This window comes from Borostomias antarcticus (assembly GCF_949987555.1).
Source record: "Borostomias antarcticus genome assembly, chromosome: 2".
Taxonomy (NCBI): Eukaryota; Metazoa; Chordata; class Actinopteri; order Stomiiformes; family Stomiidae; genus Borostomias; species Borostomias antarcticus.
Genome location: NC_140235.1, coordinates 31,370,637 through 31,392,549, shown reverse-complemented (window position 1 = coordinate 31,392,549; position 21,913 = coordinate 31,370,637). Strand labels below are relative to the sequence as shown.

Below are 21,913 nucleotides of genomic sequence, written 5' to 3'. Positions count from 1 at the left end.
TATGTGGATCAGCATGGGAAGGTATGTTAAGTGCTTGAGTGGGCTGTGGGGGAGACTGGAGCAGGTGGCCTGGTGCCAAATGAGAGCTAAAAATAGTGAGGAAACACATCAACAGCTGATTATGTAATGAAGTCTCTGAAGGAGAGAGCTCAGTCAAATAAAGATTTCTCTCCTATAGGTTTTATTTGACATGAGTATACGCCATCACATAATTCAATTTACATTGTATATTTTGTTGATAGATTATGTCATCATCATTACAAGATCAAACCTTCTCACTGATTCCTGAGTCCAAGTGTCCAGTTGGAGTGTGAGGGTGTGGTTTAAAAAAAAAAAAAAAAAAAAGGCTGGGGGGGGCAGTAGTCTTACCATGTGGAGTACATACCCATAGTCTGACCAACCAGCAGAAGAACAACCCTACATTATAAATCTCCCTCAACACCAGAAGAAACACAACTTCAAGAACTTTACAGGGGCTGAAGACATGGACCTCAACACTGAGAGCACCTCAACAGGACTTCTGGAAATCAACCTAATAAAATTACACAAAGTGACTGATGAACTGCGTCAAGCAGGGAAGCTCATCTTGAGGTTCCTTACTTCGGTGCTGGTGGTGGTGACAGATCTCTTTGCTGGACTTGTTGGTAGTGGCCTGTTCAGGCGCCATTTTCATCTGGTGCTGTCTGCTATGGTAATGTTCGGACCCGCTCTGAGCCTATGGGTGTCCAAGTACAGCATCTTTGCAAACAAGAACCACTACTTCTACAGGTGAGTAGTCTGTTATTATAAAATGCCAAATGACTCAATACTGGTTGTGTATAGCAAAACTAGAACAGAAATGAGGAACTAGTTAACATTCATAGCATTTCTTATGCAGTGGTTTCATTATATCTGTCATCTGGCCAAATGACACAGTTAATTGAGAATCTCCGATTCGTTTTCTCTCCCCAGAGAGTTCCTTCGCTCAGGCTGGGGCTGGACCTGCATATTTTCAGGCTCCTTTGTCCTCCTCCTCTCCTTCTCCTTCCGTCGCTCCCTCTCTCTCTCGCTGTGCCACCTCTCCCGGATAGCAGCCGCGGGGGCTCTGTGGTGGGGGGCTCGCCGTCTGCTCGCGCTGCTGGAGAACGCCGCGGGGAGCTGCTACCAGCCCCTGCCCGCAGCCCAGGATGGGAGTCTGGCTCCGGGGTCCGGCTCCACGGGACAGCCCCTGCTACTGCTCCGCCAGGGGGAAAGCAAGGCCTCATGTCTGGAAGCAGGCATGCTGTGGCGCGGGTGCGAGGTTTCCGAAGACATCCTCCTCCTGTGTCTGTGCTGCCTGCTCCTGGCTGAGGAGATATCCGTCTTCGGCCCACACCTGGCCCTGGGGAGGGCGTCGGGGAGCCCGCTGCGCCTCCTCTTCCTCCTCTGTTTCTCCTTGCTTTGCCTGTGGCTGTTCCTGCTCCTATGTCTGTTGGCTCACTTCCCGCAGTTCCCCTCCCAGCAGCTGGGGGGCGCTCTGGCGTGTCTGGCCTGGAGGGGGCTCTACCAGGGATGGTATCGCCTGAGGCCCAGCTGGTACTGTCCTGGCAAGCCCAGAGAGGGACTCCTCCTCTCAAACACTGCCAAAAAGGCAGAGTAGCCTCTCCCCCAAAAGCTGTACCTCCCACAGCATAACCCCCGGAGTCTTACAAGACTGTAGAGAGAACGAAGGTCCGATGGCACGAGACTACTGCGAGAGATATGGTGATGTGTTTAGAGACACTGACAGAATGCTGGATATCATTGGGATGTATTACAATGGATTCATTAATTTACCCCACTGCCCGCAAAGTAGGGCTTGAATTCACAGGGAACTGCTTGAAACAAAATTGAGTCTGCCTGAAAGATGTGTAGCTGCTTTGACTAATATTCAATTTAATTTGACCCTGGAGCAACAAAAAGATCCACTCACAATGTCAAATATCACTGCTTTATTTTGTAGTTTGAATAAAATGGTTAGGTATTGTAATACGGCACGGTTATGTAATCATTTTAGAAAATGAAAAATGTTTCAACCTGAGCAACTGTATTCAGTTACAAAGTGAAAGTCTCTACATGTCATACAATACGAAGAGTATCTTCAGTGAATGGCTGCGTTTGGAGTATCACTGTGTGTGTGTGTGTGTGTGTGTGTGTGTCTCCAGTGCAGGCAGTTTGTCTCAGTAGATAAGGGCCTTGCCTTCACCTCGGGGTTTCTTAATCTTGTCATAGTTCTTGTTGATGACGTCAAACAGCACAGCCTGCAGAAAGGGTGACAGGAATAGCAAACCTAATTACATCCTTTCATCATCGCGTCAATCGCCCCTTCATCCAAAACATCAAACAAATAAAGACAACTGAGGACCAAATTACAGTCCGAAGACTGATGGACAGGAGAAGCGCTCAATGAATCGGAGACCAATTACTTCATTTAGTCCTTTGTTAATGGACTCATTTCTTGTCACAGGCTGAGGTGCTTGGCTAACGTGCTGCACTTATTATTAGGGGAACAAAGAATGAGCCATGAGGGATCAAACAGAATAGGAGAGTGCTGGAGCTCACGCTTCATCTTTTAGAAAGACTTTATTTGGTGAATCAGTCACTGATGTTTTGACTGTCTTCTTCAGAGAGATGCTCTGTCCAAACTTCACTGAGTGATCTATGCACCAAACAGAAGTTTTCTAAAAGATGATCTGTGAACTCCAATACTCTCCTATTTGATGCTGCTGGTTCTTAACTCATCTCCATAAGCAGGTTTTAGCACATGGACTTTCACAAAATTGAGACATGATGGGTGTTGTGCTTACGTAAGTGTTGCGGATCTCCAGAACCACCATGCGCAGCTCACAGAACTGGTACTGGTCCAGCTCATGCACCAGCTGTCTGTAGTCTCCCTGGGGCGGTACCAATAGAACAGATTTAGTGGCGAGTGAGAAAACACACACACACACACACACACACACAGACACACAGACACACAGACACTGACCACATGTGGTTGCTTAGAGGCTTTGGCCACAGCATCCCCTCTCTCACTGTAGTACCTGGGATGCAGCAAAAGCAATGAGTATTTATCGGCAGATATTCATAGGATACATGAATCAGTAAAAAGGCATTTGTAATAGGGCTAGGTATCGAGTCGAATTTCAAGAATCGATTCGATTCCAATTCACAAGGTTTGGAATCGATTATCTCAATTTGATTCGATTCGATTCAATATCGATTCGGTTAGTGTTACTAAAACCTGTTTTTTTTTTTTGCTGTAACCTTAATTACATGACTGCCAAGTTATGCAACACATCAATACTAGGGCTGGGTATCGATACTGATTTCCAAAAATGAATGAATGAATGAATCATTGATGAACTATTCATTCCTTCATTTATTCATTAATTCATTAAATAAAAATGTTGGGATTCAGAATCGATGAATCGATTTTTTAACCCCAGCCCTAATTTGTAAACGACTGAACCCAGCGGTCGAGGTTTCTTACTTGGAGATCTGTGTCTGGAAGCCCTCTATCTTAGTGCGAGTGTTGGTCAAGAGTTCAAACACCTTCTCCTGTGAAGCAGCACTTAATGTGAACAGTAACACACATTTCTGCTCGTACATTTGTGTTTCTTCATTATCCCATTTGTGTTCCATCTTAACAACATCTTACCTGGACAGCCACCCCAAAGTTATCTCCGTCCTCGATTTTGGGAATCTGGAGTTGTACCCACATTGACACCTTCCAGGGGAAGCGCAATGAGATCATGATCAACTGGATGAATTTACAATCAAATCTGACACTAATCCCATTCTCACCTACAGTATCAATCATACAGATGTAGGCTACTGTAGCTTAATGGTAGTTTTCACTTTACTACTAAATATTACATCAGCAACAACAGAACAACCTCTTCTCTGCTCTCAACCTCCCCAGGCAACACACCATGTTTACCAGGATGGTTCACAGTTGGCCCACGCCAAGACTGGCAGACAGAAAAATGACAAACTAACTGTGTTGAGTTTCTCCTTCAGGATCTGGATCTGAGGCTTGATGGCCTTCAGCAGGCTCTCCACTCTCTCGTTGCAGGCGATGGGACCACAAGGAGGACCTGTTAGAAACCCTCATCAGTCACCATAATGCATTACATAAGCCCCTGAGCTCTGATCTCAGTTCAGCTGAGTGGGGTTGCCCTCTACAGGGAAGGAACGTTGATCCTGGACATATGCATAGGGTAACTTTTACAGTTTGAAACCCAAATCTCCCTCCATATCTGAATCACTACCCCACGGTATTATTGTTGGTATAGTCAACTGCAATTTAGGCCAGGTGCAGGATAAAAAAATGTCAATCAATCTATCTATCTATCTATCTATATATCTATGAACAGGGGTCCCCTTGTTTGAGTCACATAGAATGGTATTATAGTTGTATTTTGCAGTTGTATAAAGGGTGTCAGGGTAACGCCATATTCACCAGCATCTTCGTCTTCTTTGTCACTGTCCTTGTCTTTCTTCCCCGCATTCGCCTCCTTCTGTGAAAAAGGGAAGTGAGGGGTTAGTACAGCAATAACATCACCTAGACGCCTAGCTCTTTAATATACCTGTGTGTGTGTGTGTGTGTGTGTGTGTGTAGTGCATGGAAATATAGAAACCTCTGTCATAACATCACTTAGACATCTAGCTCTTTAATATACCTGTGTGTGTGTGTGTGTGTGTGTGTGTGTGTGTGTGTCTATACCTCCTCCTTCTTTTTTCGTTTTGCTTCCTCTTTGACAGGGTCCGGTATTGGGATGTCCAGAGGTGCCTTCAGGGTTGCCAGGTCATCCAGGCTCAGAGAGGTCTGTGGATAGTTCACATGAATATTCAGAATATGAAAATACAATTTCTTAAGAGGGGTTTATGTACTGTTATTGTATAGAATATCATGTGTGCAAAGAAGTTTGCATTGAAACAGGTAGGCAGGGGTGTAGTGGAGGGTAACCCCAAGTGAACTCCATTTACCCACCTCTTTAAAACGAGGCTGAGAGTTTACTCATCCATTTTCAGATCAGCTTTATTAATCAATAAGGGGAAACAAGGTGGGGGAACTCTGGACTCAAAAGTTTACTCTCCTCTGTATTTACACCCCCACACCCCTGGGTGAAGGTCTACTTGTGTATAAAGGAAATCACACCTCCTTACTTTCAAGAGCGTCTCCATCTCTGTAATCTTCTGGGGGAAGAATGCTGTGACCAGGTTCTCTGCCTACATGATACACAGAATAGATTGCGAAAGCTAGGCAAGGCATGCATTCAATCCATTAAAATTGTCCAAACAGGCTAATCCGTCTAGCTACCTCTTTGGTGAGCTGCTTGCAGAAGCCATCAACCTAAAAAACAGAACAAAAACAATCATAGAAGGAAAAAAGGTTAAAAGAGGTGGGCGTGTCAATGTAATCTAATTTAGTCACCCGACTCCATTTGCCTCTGGGATATTTGACATGCAGGCCTACTTTCCACCGTGATAGCCCGGTCAGGTTCACCTGGGGGGGGTTTTCACAAAGCTGGCTAACTGAGTCAGCCTGATTTCTGCATAAAGTAAAACCAGTCCATGTTCCGGATTGAAGAGTTTCCAGGTTTTACTCATTGCAAAAGTCAGGCTTACTCGGTTAGCTAGCTTTGTTAAATACCTCTCTGGTGGCCTTTATAGGCTACACTTAGGCACAACACACAAACGAAGGCTGCTGCCCTGAAAGTATAGTCTATAGGCCTTCAATACGTGTTAACACTAACGTCGTTCCTTTCTCATCTTACGTGCCACTGATTTGATTTAACTATTTTGCTTTAGGATATAGGTTACCTACATCTCACACTACTCAAAATCACTAGCTAATAATGTTGTTCGTCTTACCTGTTTCTTCGACTCGGGGCTGATGGATGTCATCGTTTTTTGATTGAAAAGGATTCGCTTTACAATAATAAATGTTCACGTTCCAATTAGAACCGTGCAAATATAAACACGTGTGTTTTAACTTTGAATAGCTAACGTTCAAGGAAACACGGCAAGCAGTCGCTGTTAGTCAGCATAAAAAGTGAAAATGAAAGTATGAACACTTCGTAAGGTTCCGTACTTTCCGCTTCAAATCCATTGTGATCATTTTGTGGTTTCATGGGACTTGTAGTTTGTGAAGGCAATAGTCTCTGTAATTCGTGTCAGATATTTTACACTGGTGGTTTGGGGTGAATAAATAAAACGGTAATTTATCAGCAAGAATATTTATGCAAAATCTCCTCTATCGTTCTGTAGCTCAAAGAGAGAGCAATTTATTACACCTTCTTTATATTTAGAGGGGCGGGTATTGCACTGCAGTTCTGACTGTATCCTGTAGATGGGAATGCTGCTCCTATCATACAGTTTCGATGAACAATTATAGCTACCTGTTTTCCCACATAATTTTGAGGTTGAGGATTTGCTTCCAAAAGCCATTCAGGGTCAGGAGATATGTTTCAGAGGAGTTTGGGGTGACTTCGATGGGTTAAGGGTGTTTCTTGTTAAAATCTTACAATGTAATGTTAGAAAAGTAACCGAATATGTTGGCCAACTGTAGAATTTTGACCCCAAAACAAACTCTATTTCAAAGACACATGATAGAGGCCTGGGCTATTCCTTTCAGAGTGAATTGTGCTGTACAGATTGATTCAAACATTGCAACAATTATTCTAAAAAGGTTCAGGGAATATTCACAGCACCTGGCAACATAATGGCATTGGTGCTTGAATTGCATCACATAGTACACAGGTAGGCTAGCTGACTTGACCCACTAGCTGTAGCAAAACAAAACATACAGGAGAGATAAAGTCCTCAGAGCCACCCATTATAAACAAACCCAATAACGTTTAATGGTCTAACTCTGGTAAAAGCCAGTGGACTACCATACAGCCAAAGGACTACCATACAGCCAGTGGACTACCATACAGCCAGAGGACTACCATACAGCCAGAGGACTACCATACAGCCAGTGGACTACCATACAGACAGAGGACTACCATACAGCCAGAGGACTACCATACAGCCAGAGGACTACCATACAGCCAGAGGACTACCATACAGCCAGTGGACTACCATACAGCCAGAGGACTACCATACAACCAGAGGACTACCATACAGCCAGAGGACTACCATACAGCCAGAGGACTACCATACAACCAGAGGACTACCATACAACCAGAGGACTACCATACAGCCAGTGGACTACCATACAGCCAGTGGACTACCATACAGCCAGAGGACTACCATACAGCCAGTGGACTACCATACAGCCAGAGGACTACCATACAGCCAGAGGAAGTTGATTGTTTCAAAATCAGCTGTAGTTGGTAGTGTCCCATTCAACAGGTATCAAGTCACCAATACTTTATCAGTGACTTACACTGCGATAGATAGATAGATAGATAGATAGATAGATAGATAGATAGATAGATAGATAGATAGATAGATAGATAGATAGATAGCCTACTTTATTGATCCCCAAGAGGAAATTGTTGTGTTGCAGTAAGGACAACAAAAAGGCACTATCTTGACTAAATACATTTGCAGTAAATACATAAAATATACAAAATATAAAAAGGATGTACAAAACATACAAAATAAAAACTATCCTGCATTTAGGTTCTGGTCCATGGTGTGCAGACAGACGTTCACGGGATACATTGAATGACCCTGAATCCTTGAATGTCCTAGGTTTGCGTTGGGTTTGTCCTTGATTAACATAGTTACACAAAATCTTATAGCTGGTTCTTGGACTTTGTTTGTTAAAGACTTAATCCAACGAGCAAAGGTTGGATTGGAGTGTTTGTAAAGCCATTAATTATTGATTCGTGTAATTGAGTGAGTGATTGGGTGAGGTTGTTTTTCATTTTGGACTCGTTTGCGAAACACGCCGAGCAAAGGTCCCTGCAGGGTCCAGCGGAGCATCAAGGAAGAACGCAAGAGAGAAACATACCCATGGTCTAGACTCTATGGAGTGCATTAATGCTGTCAGACTAATAGTGTATTAGCCTAATCAAATTCACAATTGACACTCCAGTCGTATCACGTTGTGTAACTCATTCATTCACTTTAGCAAGTCATACAGGTAGCCTGCTTGCCTCTTCTGCGTTTGATTTTAGCATAGGCGACAAGTTGGCAAATCACAGTCTCTGCTAGGTTAGGTTGGGGTTGAAATGTAAGATTACTAGTTTTGGTAAATTGTAGGTCCACTATTAATCTGCATAAACCATTAAACCACTCTGGAACCATAGGCTAACTTTTTTCTTTTGGTATTTCTGAATGTTCTATTTAATACCCAAGAACTGCATGCTGGGATTAAGTAGACTAATATGTGTGCGTGTGTCTGTGCGTGCGTGTGTCTGTGTATTCCCCCACAGGCCTACCCATGTGGCGGGCTGCTGACTCTGCTGGCTACCTCAGCTAACGGGCTGAAGTTCAACCAGAGACGCTGCTGACTGACTTATCTGTGTGTCCCCTTCTTATCCTGACCATTTTCCTCCCCATTTAATGTTTCCTCTCTCTCTCTCCCTCCCCCCACTTCCCATCTCTTTGAACAACAGATTTGCAGACACATGCCCAGAAATTGATTGTGGGTTCTGAATAAACATATCCCTTTGTGGACGTGATTAGTTCCAGTTTTTACAGCTATTTCCTATTGATAATAATAGGTCCAATTATTAATGAATAATATCCAAATTAATGTTTTCAGAAAATACCTGCCCAGCACAAATGTATACTGAGCAATTGAAAAACTCAGCCTGTTATTTAGGCTATAGGACCATAAGTCCTACTCGTCTTGGTTGCAACCTGGTCGGACATGTATTTTGTATAAAACCTGCAGTTTTTAGACATCGCCTGGACTATACAACTGTCATAATGAGATATCCTTCCGCTGAACTATTTTTTCAACGACAGCGTCTTTATTCTGCTGAATCTGCCTTGCTATTCGCAGAGCAAAAACACATGTTGAGACCCATTCCCACTTTTCCAGCTTTATTGATTTGTTTGTCAATAAAAGCACGTCTGTCCAGGTTCCCATTTGAAAGTTGTATGAAGGTTCCAATATCTGTTCGCCGATCCAGGAACTTCAGAACTTGCATCAGCCGGTAGAGGCGAACTACATGCAAGCAGCTACTATCTAGGGCTGTGGACGAATGGAGATAAGGAATATTACTCTGAAGCTAATTTGCTTTCCTTCTACCCCGTGTTTCACGTAAAAGAATGCACTTTTAGAATGAGAAAACCCTCGCGTACCGTGCTTTTTAGACAATCTATCCCATGGTCGAACGGATGTAACGAGATCGGCTGCACTTTAGCCTACCGACCGCTGGATTTCATTTCGCAAAGTGAACGTCTATTTGGGAATTTATTGCATCTAGGTTTTCATCGGTCAAATAGGCTGCAGCCTAGTTGTACGGAAGTTCAAGTACCCTACGTGTGTGTGCGCGCCGCTTTGAAAAGTTACACGTGTTTCAAAGTGCAAGGGTCTCTCATTAGTTAAGCATTTTACCTCAACACTGGGACTCATCATCAGAGACCAGGCACAGTCAGATATGAGTTGTTTTAGGCTCTAAAGCGCACAAGACTAAACTCAAGATTGTATTTTTATTATTATTAATTTATTCACTAGTTTTGAATAGGCTATCTAAATCAAAGATGTCGTGCCTTTTTCTTGGAGTTGTAAGGAGGTGAGTATTTTTTATTTATGCTTTTGATTTAAATAGCCTAGGATAGGTTTACTTTTTGACCCGGGTTCGGATAGATATGACAGTTCATGGTGTACTGTGTCTATTTGGACTATATGCAGGAAGCCTGGCAACGTTTAAATTATAATTGTACATAATTGGTTATATGTACTATAATTGATTGAGTTGTCACACAATTTAACCTGCATCTAAAACGTTTCATTATTCTGGATAGGCTATCCTAGATAAACATCCTTGGTGCATTTATGTCTCAGAACACTACCTTTACCAATTATCAAAACCAATGAGTGTAGCATACAGACTGAAATTCAACATTCAGTTTAAATATTCTGCAAAGCAGAATCAGTCAATTAAAATCAGCCAGTACTGTTTGTGCCGATCCACCCAGAGTTCCAGTTCAGTCACACTAGCCTACTCACCCTCAAAACCCGACAAACCAGATTTCAGCACAGCTGAAAAAAAATAGCATTGGGGCATGTCATAGGCCACATTATTGATGGGCCTAAAATATAGCGGTGTCTCTGTTCTGATCATGCATTCTCGCCATTCTTCTTCTTCTTCATCTCTTTCCCTAGGCTGTTTGGTGACTGGGCTGTTTTAGCACAACGTGAGCACTCTTGGGCATTCTTTCTTTTCTTTTGCATTGTGTGTGTGTGTGTGTGTGTTTCAAAACTGTGTACATTGTCCACAGCAGTGTATCGCCTGAATGTAGTTCTCTTCTCCTGCATGTTGACTCCTGGGTGCATTTGACTGTACATGATTCGTGCCCCAGCTGCCCTGTTCCTGCAGCTCCCCAGACTCGGCCCTGACAAACTATTGACCAAGAGCAGTTTTGGGGGGAGTGTGGTTTTGAATGCGTGTGGAGCATGGTGATTGGTCTGCTTTTTGGAGGTGTGTTGCATTGTCCTAGTCTGGAAGCCAACCTCCTTGTTTTCCAAGGAAGGGATGGGGGGAGGTTGGGGTTCGTCTTTGTCATCATACCTCTGTCTCTTTTATTGATTGTACACTTAATATTATTTGTTTCAAAACCACTTTTCCTCCCAAGAAGCGTCGGGTGTAAATGGGAAATGGACACCTTACTGGAACACAGAATTAGTGATGTGACACCCCGGGTAGACACAAAAGTGACATTGTGTTGGATTTGGTTCTCTGCCACACAGTTGGGCTTGTAGCTTCAATTAGTGTGTCAGAAGGGGTCAGAGGAGCAGTGGTGGGGAGGGTAGAGGGGAGCCCATGTTTACTGCTCTCTAAGAGTTTTTAGCCCAATCGTCTCGTTGAGAGAGGTCAGGGAAGCATTTTTACAGCTCACTTTTTGACCCTTGGGTGAACTGTTTTTTTTGCTTCCCTCTGGAATATATAGGGGTGGGACCTATGCCCACCTCCCCATTGCTATCTGTAAAGCGCATTGTTTTGCCTCTGTGTTTGAAATGCGCTATACAAATAAAGTTTGATTTGATTTAGAGAAAGAGAGGAGCTCTCAAAGTCAAAGGTCAAATGGAGCAGGTGATGTCTGATGTCATGGAAGCACCAGAGAGAAGACTGATGTCCTTTCTAATCATGGCAACTATTAAAGTTGATATTAAGCAACACTTGCTAGTGTTGTTAAGATAGTTGTTAAGCATAGTTAAGATCATTTGTGCCACAACAGAGCAAAGCTATAGCCTGTTCTCAGTTGAGTACATTCTCAACAAACTGAATGCTGGATTCAACAGGGAAAAGAGGGTTAGGGTCAGCTGGGGTTAGGGTTAGGGGGGTTAGGGTTAGCTGGACGCTCCCCTCTTCCCTGGCTCATTTTTTGGTCAGCTCTTTTGGTCCGTGCAGTTCTGGGAACACGTCTGTCTGTCGCTCGCCCTTGCTGGGTGCTCCCATGCACACTTCTCACTCATACTGTATACATACTGTATTGTCTTGTGTAGCCCAACAGCATATCAGATATAAAAATGAAGCACACTTCTGGTCAACCGTACAAAGTTGGTTCATCAACAGGATTTGTTGGCATGAAAGTAGAAGATTCTAGATGATCCACCACTTTAAATGGTTAACTGTTATGATACATTGATGAGTTAAACAGTATTTCTGTTAAACAATACACGTTCCTTTCGTAATAGTCTGAACTCTGAAGTTGGGCAAGATTATTCTTGGCAGGATGCCTGTAAATCCCCCACCAACAACTTTTATCAGTCCAGCATGTGCTTTGGGCAGCTTATGCCCTTTCAACCCTCTCCAAGAGGGAGGTGTGTGTGTGTGCGCATGCACGCACGCACGTGAAGTTAATGACACTCCCTGTGCAGCCAATTGGGACTGCATGACAGCCCTTTATCAGGGGGAGTCTTTAACTAGTCAGCAAAGTGGAAACGTGTGATTTGAAATCCTATTCAAATTAGTCATGAGACTTAAAGCCACACATTGGAATGAGAGTCAAACTATATTGCTGTTTCCGTAGACCAAATGTACAAGTTAACAAGTTTGTTTGAGAGAGTTAATGGGAAATGTAAAGTATTTAGTGAATAGTGCAACAGAGGCAGGCGTTTCCAGGTAACCATGTGTGGAATTTTAAGTCGGATGGCAGGAGGTCTTGCTTGTATAACTGACGCTGTCAGCACAGTCTGGTTTCGTGAACAATGCAGTGGATTTAACAAATAATACACCTCCCTATACACCTCCCCCTATACACCCCCCCTATACACACCCCCTATACACACACCCCTATACCCCCTATACACACACCCCTATACACATCTCCCCATACATACCCCCCTATACACCTCCCCCTATACACACCCCCCTATGTGGACCTGCCATTAGATAGGAGGTCAGAGCTGAGGTCTCGGGTTTCGCTGCCCAAGGCTTCTGTTGTCACCTCTCCTATTGTGCACACCCAACTTCTCATTATATAATGGAGTCCTAAGGAAGAACAGTCTCTTCATACGAGCTCCCAAGGGCCTCCCCTCACCTCATCCCAAGGGCCTCCCCTCCCCTCATCCCAAGGGCCTCCCCTCCCCTCATCCCAAGGGCCTCCCCTCCCCTCATCCCAAGGGCCTCCCCTCCCCTCATCCCAAGGGCCTCCCCTCCCCTCATCCCAAGGGCCTCCCCTCACCTCATCCCAAGGGCCTCCCCTCACCTCATCCCAAGGGCCTCCCCTCACCTCATGAAGTATTTCCATTACAAAGTTAAAGTCTATACTGTGGGTTGGGATCAATTCAAAATTGTATCATTATTAGAGTTGGAAGAACCTCCAGGATGCAGAATTTGAGTTGCCGGATCTAGAATGTAATTCCATACAATAAGATAAATTAAACACTAGAATGTAATTCCATACAATAAGATAGATTAAACACAAGAAGGAATCATGAAAGCTACTTGTTATAGATGAATATGCCTAAATATACAATTGTGAAACCATTTCAAATGCCAACCTTACCCTTATTTGATTAGGAGTTTCTTTGCTGAACAGGTGGGGCTTGGACTGTCAATCTGCTACATGAGTTCCATTCACCATATGGAACTGCTAGACCAAAGGCAAATTTGCTTAATGTAGGGGATGCGATATGTCTTTCCTTGAAGCAAACAGGGCTAGTGCTACACTTGCTTTCTGTTGAGTCAGGTGTATTCTGAGAAATGTATTGTTGAAATCAAACAACATGGAAGTGAACATGATCATACCATACATGCAATACAGTTCAATAGGAGTATCTCCTTGAGTTTGAGGATAAGGATGATTGTAAACGCAGATGGAGATCTTGTCCGAGGACGACCTAGAGCGGCTGTATTTTATGAATTACAGGCTAGTCTTAATTTAGATGATCTGCATTAGAATACACATTTTCTACACATAAAGTTAAATTTAATTTAATTCTGCGGAATTACTTACTACTTGGCCTCATTCTAATTCCAATTCTGCATCCTGGAAGTGTGTTCAATTCCAGTTCCACTTAATTGGAATTTCACAGCGTTTCTTAACTCAATTCAGAATTGGCCCCAATCACGTTCAAATGTTGCTCATGTTTTGAACCATCAAACAGATTATAACATGTTGATTTCAGTAACAGACAGATGAGGGATGCCAGTCAAATGTATGAAAAGAGTATGACACTTCAGTTTGTAATCTCAACCTACGACCCATCTTCAACGCAAACACCCTCACCACCTCAGTGTCACCCCAACAGACGGGGGGCTGTGCGGGCCAGTCTGGGGGTCCGCTGCCTGGCCTCGCTCCCCTCCCTGCCCCCGGCGGTGGCCGACTTCGTGAAGGGGGCGGTGGACGAGTGCAAGCCGGCCCGGGTGCACGTGGTGACGGGGACCCCCGAGGAGACGACCGGCATCCTGGCGGGGCTGGAGAAAGAGGGCATGGTCAAGAGGCTGTCCAAATACGACAACTGGTGAGTCACGCTGTCGCAGCACCTCCACCCCTCCATCCCTCTATCTCCTCCATCCCTCTATCTCCTCCATCCCTCCATCTCCTCCATCCCTCTATCTCCTCCATCCCTCCATCCCTCTATCTCCTCCATCCCTCTATCTCCTCCATCCCTCTATCTCCTCCATCCCTCCATCCCTCTATCTCCTCCATCCCTCTATCTCCTCCATCCCTCTATCTCCTCCATCCTTCTATCTCCTCCATCCCTCTATCTCCTCCATCCCTCTATCTCCTCCATCCCTCTATCTCCTCCATCCCTCTATCTCCTCCATCCTTCTATCTCCTCCATACCTCTATCTCCTCCACCTCTCTATCTCCTCCCCCTCTATCTCCTCCCCCTCTATCTCCTCCATCCCTCTATCTCCTCCATCCCTCCACCCCTCCATCCCTCTATCCCCTCCCCCCCTCTGTCTCCTCACCGTCTCAGAGCAGAGAGTCTCGTCATCTCTCTCCCATCGTGACCTGTGACCTACGACGGGTCAGAAACACCCGTGGCGTCACAGTCCTAACGATCGCCCAGGAGACTCAGCGGTGTGTTTGCTTGTGGCCTTCCCCCCCCGCGGGCAGTTGGCTGGCGCGCACCGACCCCAAGGACGTGGCGCGCGTGGAGAGCAAGACCGTGATCGTCACCAAGGAGCAGAGGGACACCATCCCCATACCCAGCCCCGGGGTCAAGAGCCAGCTGGGCAGCTGGATGAGCGAGGGGGACTTCCAGAGGGCCAGGGAGGACCGCTTCCCCGGCTGCATGGCAGGTACCTAACCCTAACCCTACCGCTGGACAGAGACCGCTCCACCCTAACCCTCTCCACCCTAACCCTAACCCTCTCCACCCTAACCCTACCGCTGGACAGAGACCGCTCCACCCTAACCCTCTCCACCCTAACCCTAACCCTCCACCCTAACCCTAACCCGCCTCAAAAGAGCAGGGTTACCTCTCCACCCTAACCCTAACCCGCCTCAAAAGAGCAGGGTTACCTCTCCACCCTAACCCTAACCCGCCTCAAAAGAGCAGGGTTACCTCTCCACCCTAACCCTAACCCGCCTCAAAAGAGCAGGGTTACCTTTCCACCCTAACCCTAACCCGCCTCAAAAGAGCAGGGTTACCTCTCCACCCTAACCCGCCTCAAAAGAGCAGGGTTACCTCTCCACCCTAACCCGCCTCAAAAGAGCAGGTTACCTCTCCACTCTAACCCTAACCCGCCTCAAAAGAGCAGGGTTACTGGATCTAGATGAAGCCTGATTGTAGATAAAAATAAAAAATAATTCGATTTTCGCTCATTGGAAAATCAAATCTGGGTCCAGAATGAAACCTGTTAGTAGCCCCAGAAGATATTTCACTTGTGTGTCTGTAATCAGTCATTTAAAGCCTTTTAAATAATTTCTATCACGTTTAGTCGGCTTTCAACGAGTCCCCACTGAGAGAACACCAGAGTGACAGATTAGTCAGCTCATTAAAACATCCAAGTGTCTTAAGTGGGATTTTTTTTTTAAATCATATTGTGATCCGGTCTAAAGGGACATCCTGAAATGGAGGATAATCTCTCTTTCGCTCCCTGTATTTCTCTGAATCTTCGCTCTCTTCCTCGGCGCCCCCGTCAGGTCGTACCATGTACGTGATCCCCTTCAGCATGGGTCCCGTGGACTCCTCGCTGTCCAAGATGGGCGTCCAGGTGACCGACTCGCCCTACGTGGTTGCCAGCATGGGCATCATGACCCGCACGGGGACGCCCGTCATGGAGAAGCTCGCCCAGGGGGCGGAGTTTGTTCGTTGTCAGCACTCCCTTGGTCGCCCCATGCCACTGAAAGGTACCGCTCTCTTTTCCGCTGCGTGTACATGTATTAGCTGCACAATGCACAGGTATGTATATGATATGCACATGTACGGTATATAATGCAGGTAAATGTGTACATAGGGTACGGTACATCTGAGTAACAACAAGAATTGCTTCCCTGACCTCTCAGAATCACTCAGCTCTACACCGTTCACACATACCCCTCACCTCTGCTCTGTCTCTCCCTCTGTCCTCCCCTCTCTCCCTCCCTCACCTCCTCTCCTCCCTCCCTCCCTCTCCATCCCCTCCTCCCTCCCTCTCCCCCACCTTCTCCTCCCTCCCTCTCCATCCCCTCCTCCCTCCCTCTCCATCCCCTCCTCCCTCCCTCCCTCTCTATCCCCTCCTCCCTCCTCCTCTCCTCCCTCCCTCCCTCTCCATCCCCTCCTCCCTCCCTCCCTCTCCATCCTCTCCTCCCTCTCTCCCCCACCTCCTATCCTCCCTCCCTCCCCATCCCCTCCTCTCCTCCCTCCCCCACCTCCTCTCCATCCCCTCCTCCCTCCCTCACCTCACCTCCTCTCCTTCCTCCCTCTCCATCCCCTCCTCCCTCCCCTCCCCCACCTCCTCTCCTCCCTCCCTCTCCATCCTCTCCTCCCTCCCTCCCTCCCTCCCTCCCTCCCCCACCTCCTCTCCTCCCTCCCTCTCATCCCCTGCTCTCTCCCCTCCTCCCTCCCTCCCTCCCTCCTCCGGTCCAGCCCCCCTGGTCAACTCGTGGCCATGTAACCCAGAGAAGGTGCTGATCTCCCACCTGCCGGATACCAGGCAGATCCTGTCTTTCGGCAGCGGCTACGGAGGAAACTCCCTGCTGGGGAAGAAGTGCTTCGCCCTGAGGATCGCCTCGCGCATCGCCAAGGACGAGGGCTGGCTGGCCGAGCACATGCTGGTGCGTTTTGTGTCTGTGTTTACTGGTTTTTAACCATGTATGGTGACCTTGGGTGTTTAGTTTAGTCTAGTTTCGTTTATTCGACATATCAGTTTAAAATGCATCATGTACGTCATGCATTAAAACAAATATCAAGGATAGCACAAAAAGTCGTGGACTTTTTTCGGTTGGGGTCCTTGGTCTCTCTTATGAAAGGCACCTTGAAATAAAAAGCATTATTATTATTATTATTATTATTATTATTATTATTGCGTGACGCAGTGGGGCCCCAGGTTGACGGGGGAGTCTGTCCATAGCAGACTCAGGAGGACTGCTCTTTCTTTCGGCGTGGACTCAGACGTGTGTCGTGCTCGCGAGCCTGTCAGGTGAACGCACCCTTTTAACTTTTCTCTCTCTCTGACCCCCTGTCTCCCTGTCCCTGCCCTGTCCTGTCTCCCTGTCCCCACCCTGTCCTGTCTCCCTGTCCCCACCCTGTCCTGTCTCCCTGCCCTGTCCTGTCTCCCTGTCCCTGCCCTGTCCTGTCTCCCTGCCCTGTCCTGTCTCCCTGTCCCTGCCCTGTCTCCCTGTCCCTGCTCCGCCCCGTCCTGTCTCCCTGTCCCCGCCCTGTCCCCGCCCTGTCCTGTCTCCCTGTCCCCACCCTGTCCTGTCTCCCTGTCCCTGACCCCGCCCCATCCTGTCCTGTCTCCCTGTCCCTGACCCTGCCCCATCCGGTCTCCCTGTCCCCACCCTGTCCTGTCTCCCTGTCCCTGACCCCGCCCCATCCTGTCTCCCTGTCCCCACCCTGTCCTGTCTCCCTGTCCCCGCCCTGTCCTGTCGCTCTGCCCTGTCCTGTCTCCCTGTCCCTGCCCCACCCCATCCTCCGTCTCTCCAGATCCTGGGGATCACCAGCCCCCAGGGGGTGAAGCGCTACGTGGCGGCGGCGTTCCCCAGCGCCTGTGGGAAGACCAACCTGGCCATGATGAAGCCGGCGCTGCCCGGGTGGAAGGTGGAGTGTGTCGGGGACGACATCGCCTGGATGAAGTTCGACAGTCAAGGTGAGCGGGCGGTAGCTCTGTAGAAACACACCCACGTGCACCATGCACGTGCAAGGGGACAACATACCACACTTTTATGGGCCCTGTTGAGAGACCATAAAAATCCTTTTAGTCTTTCTACTTGTGTCTCTCCATTGAGACGGTTCTATCCAGCTCTGCGTTATTTCACGTCATGTACCAGTGCTGCGTATGTCCTTCAGTGTCACTCATTCTGTCACCTCCGGTCCCCCAGGCAAACTCCGGGCCATCAACCCAGAGAACGGCTTCTTCGGCGTCGCGCCCGGCACCTCCATGAAGACCAACCCTTACGCCATGGCGACCATCGCCAAGAACACGGTGTTCACCAACGTGGGCGAGACCAGCGACGGAGGGGTGTGGTGGGAGGGGCTGGACCCCCCTCCTCAGGGTGTGTCACTGACCGACTGGCACGGCAAATCATGGAAGCTAGGTAATACGCACTGCAAGGGCAACAGCCCCATCTTGTGGCTGGGCGCAATGCTGTATTTGTTTTTGTTCTGTCGCAAACATGTCTAGCAAGGGCAACAGCCCCATCTTGTGGCTGGGAGCAATGCTGTATCTGTTTTTGTTCTGTCGGCAAACATGTCTAGCATTGGGGGTAGCTGTGACTCAGGTCAAATCTCAATACATGTAATACTTGTCAAGTATCAAGTGAATTGAATTTCAGTTAAGGAATTGATAAATGTCTAAGTTTTTCTGAGGACTTTTCAATTCAATAATTGCATTTCAACCATTTTTTTGTGATTTGAGTAATTGAATAATAATTTGAATTGCCCACAACCCTTACCAGTGCTACGTGCTAATATTTATATTATTGTTTATATGATATATGTCTTACATTGCTAAGCTACATCACTCATGATGTCTGCTCTCTCTGCCTCGTCCACAGGCGCCTCTACCCCGTGTGCCCACCCCAACTCTAGGTTCTGTTGTCCGGCCGGCCAGTGTCCCACCATCGACCCAGCGTGGGAGAGCGAGGAGGGGGTGCCCATCGATGCCATCATCTTCGGAGGCAGGAGGCCGGAGGGTGAGTGCTGGCTCGGCAACACGGCTTAGACTGGACGGTCAAGTTCACCGGTGTATTATACTGGGTTTATTACATTGAGTTTGAAGAGGAAATATCACATTGATTATTGTCTGGCCAACACTGCTCAGACTGGAGGATCCGTTAAGTTCACCGTTATGCCGGGTTTGAAGAGGAAATATCACATCTCAATTTAAATGTAATTAATAATGTCACCATTGTTGCTAGAATGGAGATTTGTAACTCGACTTCCTCGGTAACTCCAGACAGACAGAGAGGCACAAGTTGAAACATTTTACATTTTGGGAATAGCTGGAAGGTGTTAAAAGAGTGAGTTCCGTAGCTCTAGTTCACTGTATGTGACTGTGACTCATTACGTCATGATGCTCATCACACCCTGACCCTTGACTCTCACCTCCCGTTTCCCAGGAGTCCCACTGGTGTACGAGTCATTTAACTGGCGCCACGGCGTGTTTGTGGGAGCTGCCATGAGGTCTGAGTCCACAGCAGCTGCTGAGCATAAAGGTACTGACTCTACACTGCAAACAGAAGCATCGAACGGTTCAAATCCTTGATTTAAAGGGGTAGTGTGCTATTTTGGACATTTAGCCCTATTTGTGGTCTGTCTACTGTACCATGAACCTGAAACAGAAACCATAATTTCACTGATCGTTCCAGTATTGAGATAGCTGCGGTTTCATGCAGGCTCTTGTATCCCAATCTGAATATTGTTAGGTGTTTGGCACGACTTGCACATAGTCCTCTATGGAAGCAGTGAAAACAAGCGCCAGGAATGCTTATGTCCAAGCCATGCCAAACATGTAAAAATATTCGGATTGCGATACATTTCACAGGAGAGCATACTGAGACTGGTAAGATTACACCCTGTACTTCCCGTCTCAGAAAACCACTTTATCATAGTTTTTCCAACGCATTTACGTGTGCCCCATTGACTTCCATTGTAGCCCAGTGAGAGCCTACATAAAAACTGCCGCTATCTGGCATACTGGAACGACCAGTGAAATTATGGTCTCTATGTTTCAGGTTCATGGTAGACAGACCACATATAGGGATAAATGTCCAAAATAGCACACTACCCCTTTAAGGCAGAATGAAAAAAACCCAAACAAGTTAAGCCAGTCGCTGAGCATTCTTCCTTCATTCTTGATAATGATGTGTGATGAAGTTTAATATTCAGAAACATATTTTTCTTTCCAGGCAAGACCATCATGCACGACCCGTTCGCCATGCGCCCGTTCTTCGGCTACAACTTCGGCGACTATCTGGCCCACTGGCTCAGCATGGAGACGCGCAAGGGCCCCACCCAGCTGCCCAAGATCTTCCACGTCAACTGGTTCCGCAAGGACCCCAAGACCGGCTCCTTCCTCTGGCCGGGTTTCGGAGACAACGCCCGTGTGCTGGAGTGGATCTTCCGGCGCTGCAGCCGCGAGCGTGAGGACGAGGCGGCCAGGAAGACCATGATTGGCTGGGTGCCCCAGGACGGCGCCATCGACGTCAGCGGCTTCGGCGGCAGTGTGGATATGGGCGCCCTCTTCGACCTGCCCAAGGCATTCTGGGAGAAGGAGACCCAAGAGCTGCGGGCGTATTTTAGCCAGCAGGTGGGGGCGGACCTTCCTCACCAGGTGGAGGCGGAGCTTAAAGCGCTGGAGGACCGGGTGAGGAACTGAGGAACGAGGGATGGAAGAATCAAGATGAAGAGTGAAGAAGCTACTAGTGTTGGACACACACCAGCACCACACTGACGCGACGATACGGGGTCGGGGTGGGGGGTCGGCTCAGAAAAAAATGACTGACAAACGCAATGCAGTCCAGGGAGAATGCACTGCAAAATAATCAATGTGTAATAGATAGGTAGGTAGGTAGATGGATACAGCAGATAGATAGATAGATATAGTAGATAGATAGATCAATAGATAGATAGGTACTGTATTAATCCCCAAGGGGAAATTCTTGATAATAGTGCCTTACTGACATTTTGCAATAAAGCGGAAAGGCTATGGATTCTTACAAGCTATGTACCAAGGAATCACGTCCGATTTTGACAAAGTAAAATAGCTTTATTTGTAGAAGATATTTTAAACAGTTTTGTAATCAGTACTTTTCCTGAATACTCGGCTAGCTTTATGTCCATGTCTGAAAAAATGCATTCAGTTGGCTCAGGGAAACTAAAGCATTCAAATGAATGTCATTGGTTCATTTGAACGTTTTGCCACTTTTAATATTTCCAATTAAAATGCATGATTTTATGTTTACGCCACAATTATGACAAATGTTGGACCAATAAGACCAAGAGATTTTTGGTGGAAATTGAATGTTTTTTATGCTAGTGAAATGAATAAACAACCTTATATGAATTCCCAATGTTGTCTCCATGTTCAGCATTCATCATCATCTGTGTCTCTCATATCAGTTATTGGTGCTTAAGGGAGAAGAGAGGCTGACATGTCTTAACTTCAGTTGCAGTACAGACTACTGGCAAACTATTTTTAAATGGTCAGAAACCCCCAAAGTCAACACTCAACGTTTAGAATAACCTATTAAATATGTGCAAAGCAAAATATTTCTAAAATATGCTGTATAGCAAAACGTTTAGCAACACCAATCATGAATAACTGCACGTCAGCACATCGAAAGTGTTGGCCATATTCATTATGATGTATGAACAATATAGATACTGTAAGATATAGATACTGCAGAATAAAAAATATTATTTCCTAGTAATAAAATACATAAAAACAAAAACAATTCACACAATTGCACAGGCTGTGATGTTGGCCTATATAAAGTCACTGTTGAGTTTGACATGCTACACAAACACATCTTGGAGATGTACATGAAACACTTACAGTAAATAAATTGAGAACCACTTCATTACAGAATATATAGTACAAATCAATCGCATCTAACCATGAGATCTAGAAAAAAAGGCACAAAAAAAATGTTAAAGAGCGAAGTATAACTTTGAAAT

General features: G+C 46.4%; 3 protein-coding genes across 3 annotated transcripts; 2 read left to right on the top strand and 1 right to left on the bottom strand.

Annotated features, from left to right (window-relative positions):
- Positions 1-484: 484 nt before the first annotated feature.
- Positions 485-1,618, top strand: fitm1 (fat storage inducing transmembrane protein 1; the record flags this gene model as incomplete). Its single annotated transcript, XM_084454403.1, has 2 exons — positions 485-768; positions 952-1,618. 2 exons carry the CDS (start codon positions 485-487, stop codon positions 1,616-1,618), a joined length of 951 nt encoding a protein of 316 aa, XP_084310529.1.
- A 322-nt stretch (positions 1,619-1,940) lies between these two features.
- On the bottom strand, positions 1,941-6,184 carry psme1 (proteasome activator subunit 1). The gene is made up of 11 exons (XM_084458968.1): positions 5,878-6,184; positions 5,324-5,356; positions 5,170-5,232; positions 4,727-4,828; positions 4,463-4,520; positions 4,000-4,097; positions 3,659-3,727; positions 3,491-3,558; positions 2,987-3,041; positions 2,805-2,891; positions 1,941-2,258 (listed from the first exon to the last, which is right to left on the bottom strand). Exons 1-11 carry the CDS (start codon positions 5,908-5,910, stop codon positions 2,178-2,180), a joined length of 747 nt encoding a protein of 248 aa, XP_084315094.1. The 5' UTR covers positions 5,911-6,184; the 3' UTR covers positions 1,941-2,177.
- A 3,354-nt stretch (positions 6,185-9,538) lies between these two features.
- Positions 9,539-21,313, top strand: pck2 (phosphoenolpyruvate carboxykinase 2 (mitochondrial)). Its single transcript, XM_084458884.1, has 10 exons — positions 9,539-9,704; positions 13,889-14,101; positions 14,704-14,888; positions 15,736-15,942; positions 16,661-16,848; positions 17,720-17,882; positions 18,115-18,330; positions 18,790-18,927; positions 19,354-19,449; positions 20,143-21,313. The coding sequence occupies exons 1-10, from the start codon at positions 9,673-9,675 to the stop codon at positions 20,610-20,612; spliced, it is 1,908 nt and encodes a 635-aa protein (XP_084315010.1). The 5' UTR covers positions 9,539-9,672; the 3' UTR covers positions 20,613-21,313.
- The last annotated feature ends 600 nt before the right edge of the window (positions 21,314-21,913 follow it).

What these genes read in the sequence shown, in the direction of transcription:
- psme1 (XM_084458968.1), bottom strand. Translation starts at nt 5,910, where the DNA reads ATGACATCCATCAGCCCCGAGTCGAAGAAACAG. An exon ending in AGATGGAGACGCTCTTGAAA is followed by an intron (nt 4,829 to 5,169) that starts GTAAGGAGGTGT and finishes AACTATCCACAG; the next exon opens with ACCTCTCTGAGCCTGGATGA. An exon ending in ACTTTGGGGTGGCTGTCCAG is followed by an intron (nt 3,559 to 3,658) that starts GTAAGATGTTGT and finishes GCTGCTTCACAG; the next exon opens with GAGAAGGTGTTTGAACTCTT.
- pck2 (XM_084458884.1), top strand. Translation starts at nt 9,673, where the DNA reads ATGTCGTGCCTTTTTCTTGGAGTTGTAAGGAG. An exon ending in CTGTCCAAATACGACAACTG is followed by an intron (nt 14,102 to 14,703) that starts GTGAGTCACGCT and finishes CCCCGCGGGCAG; the next exon opens with TTGGCTGGCGCGCACCGACC. An exon ending in GGCTGGCCGAGCACATGCTG is followed by an intron (nt 16,849 to 17,719) that starts GTGCGTTTTGTG and finishes CCGTCTCTCCAG; the next exon opens with ATCCTGGGGATCACCAGCCC.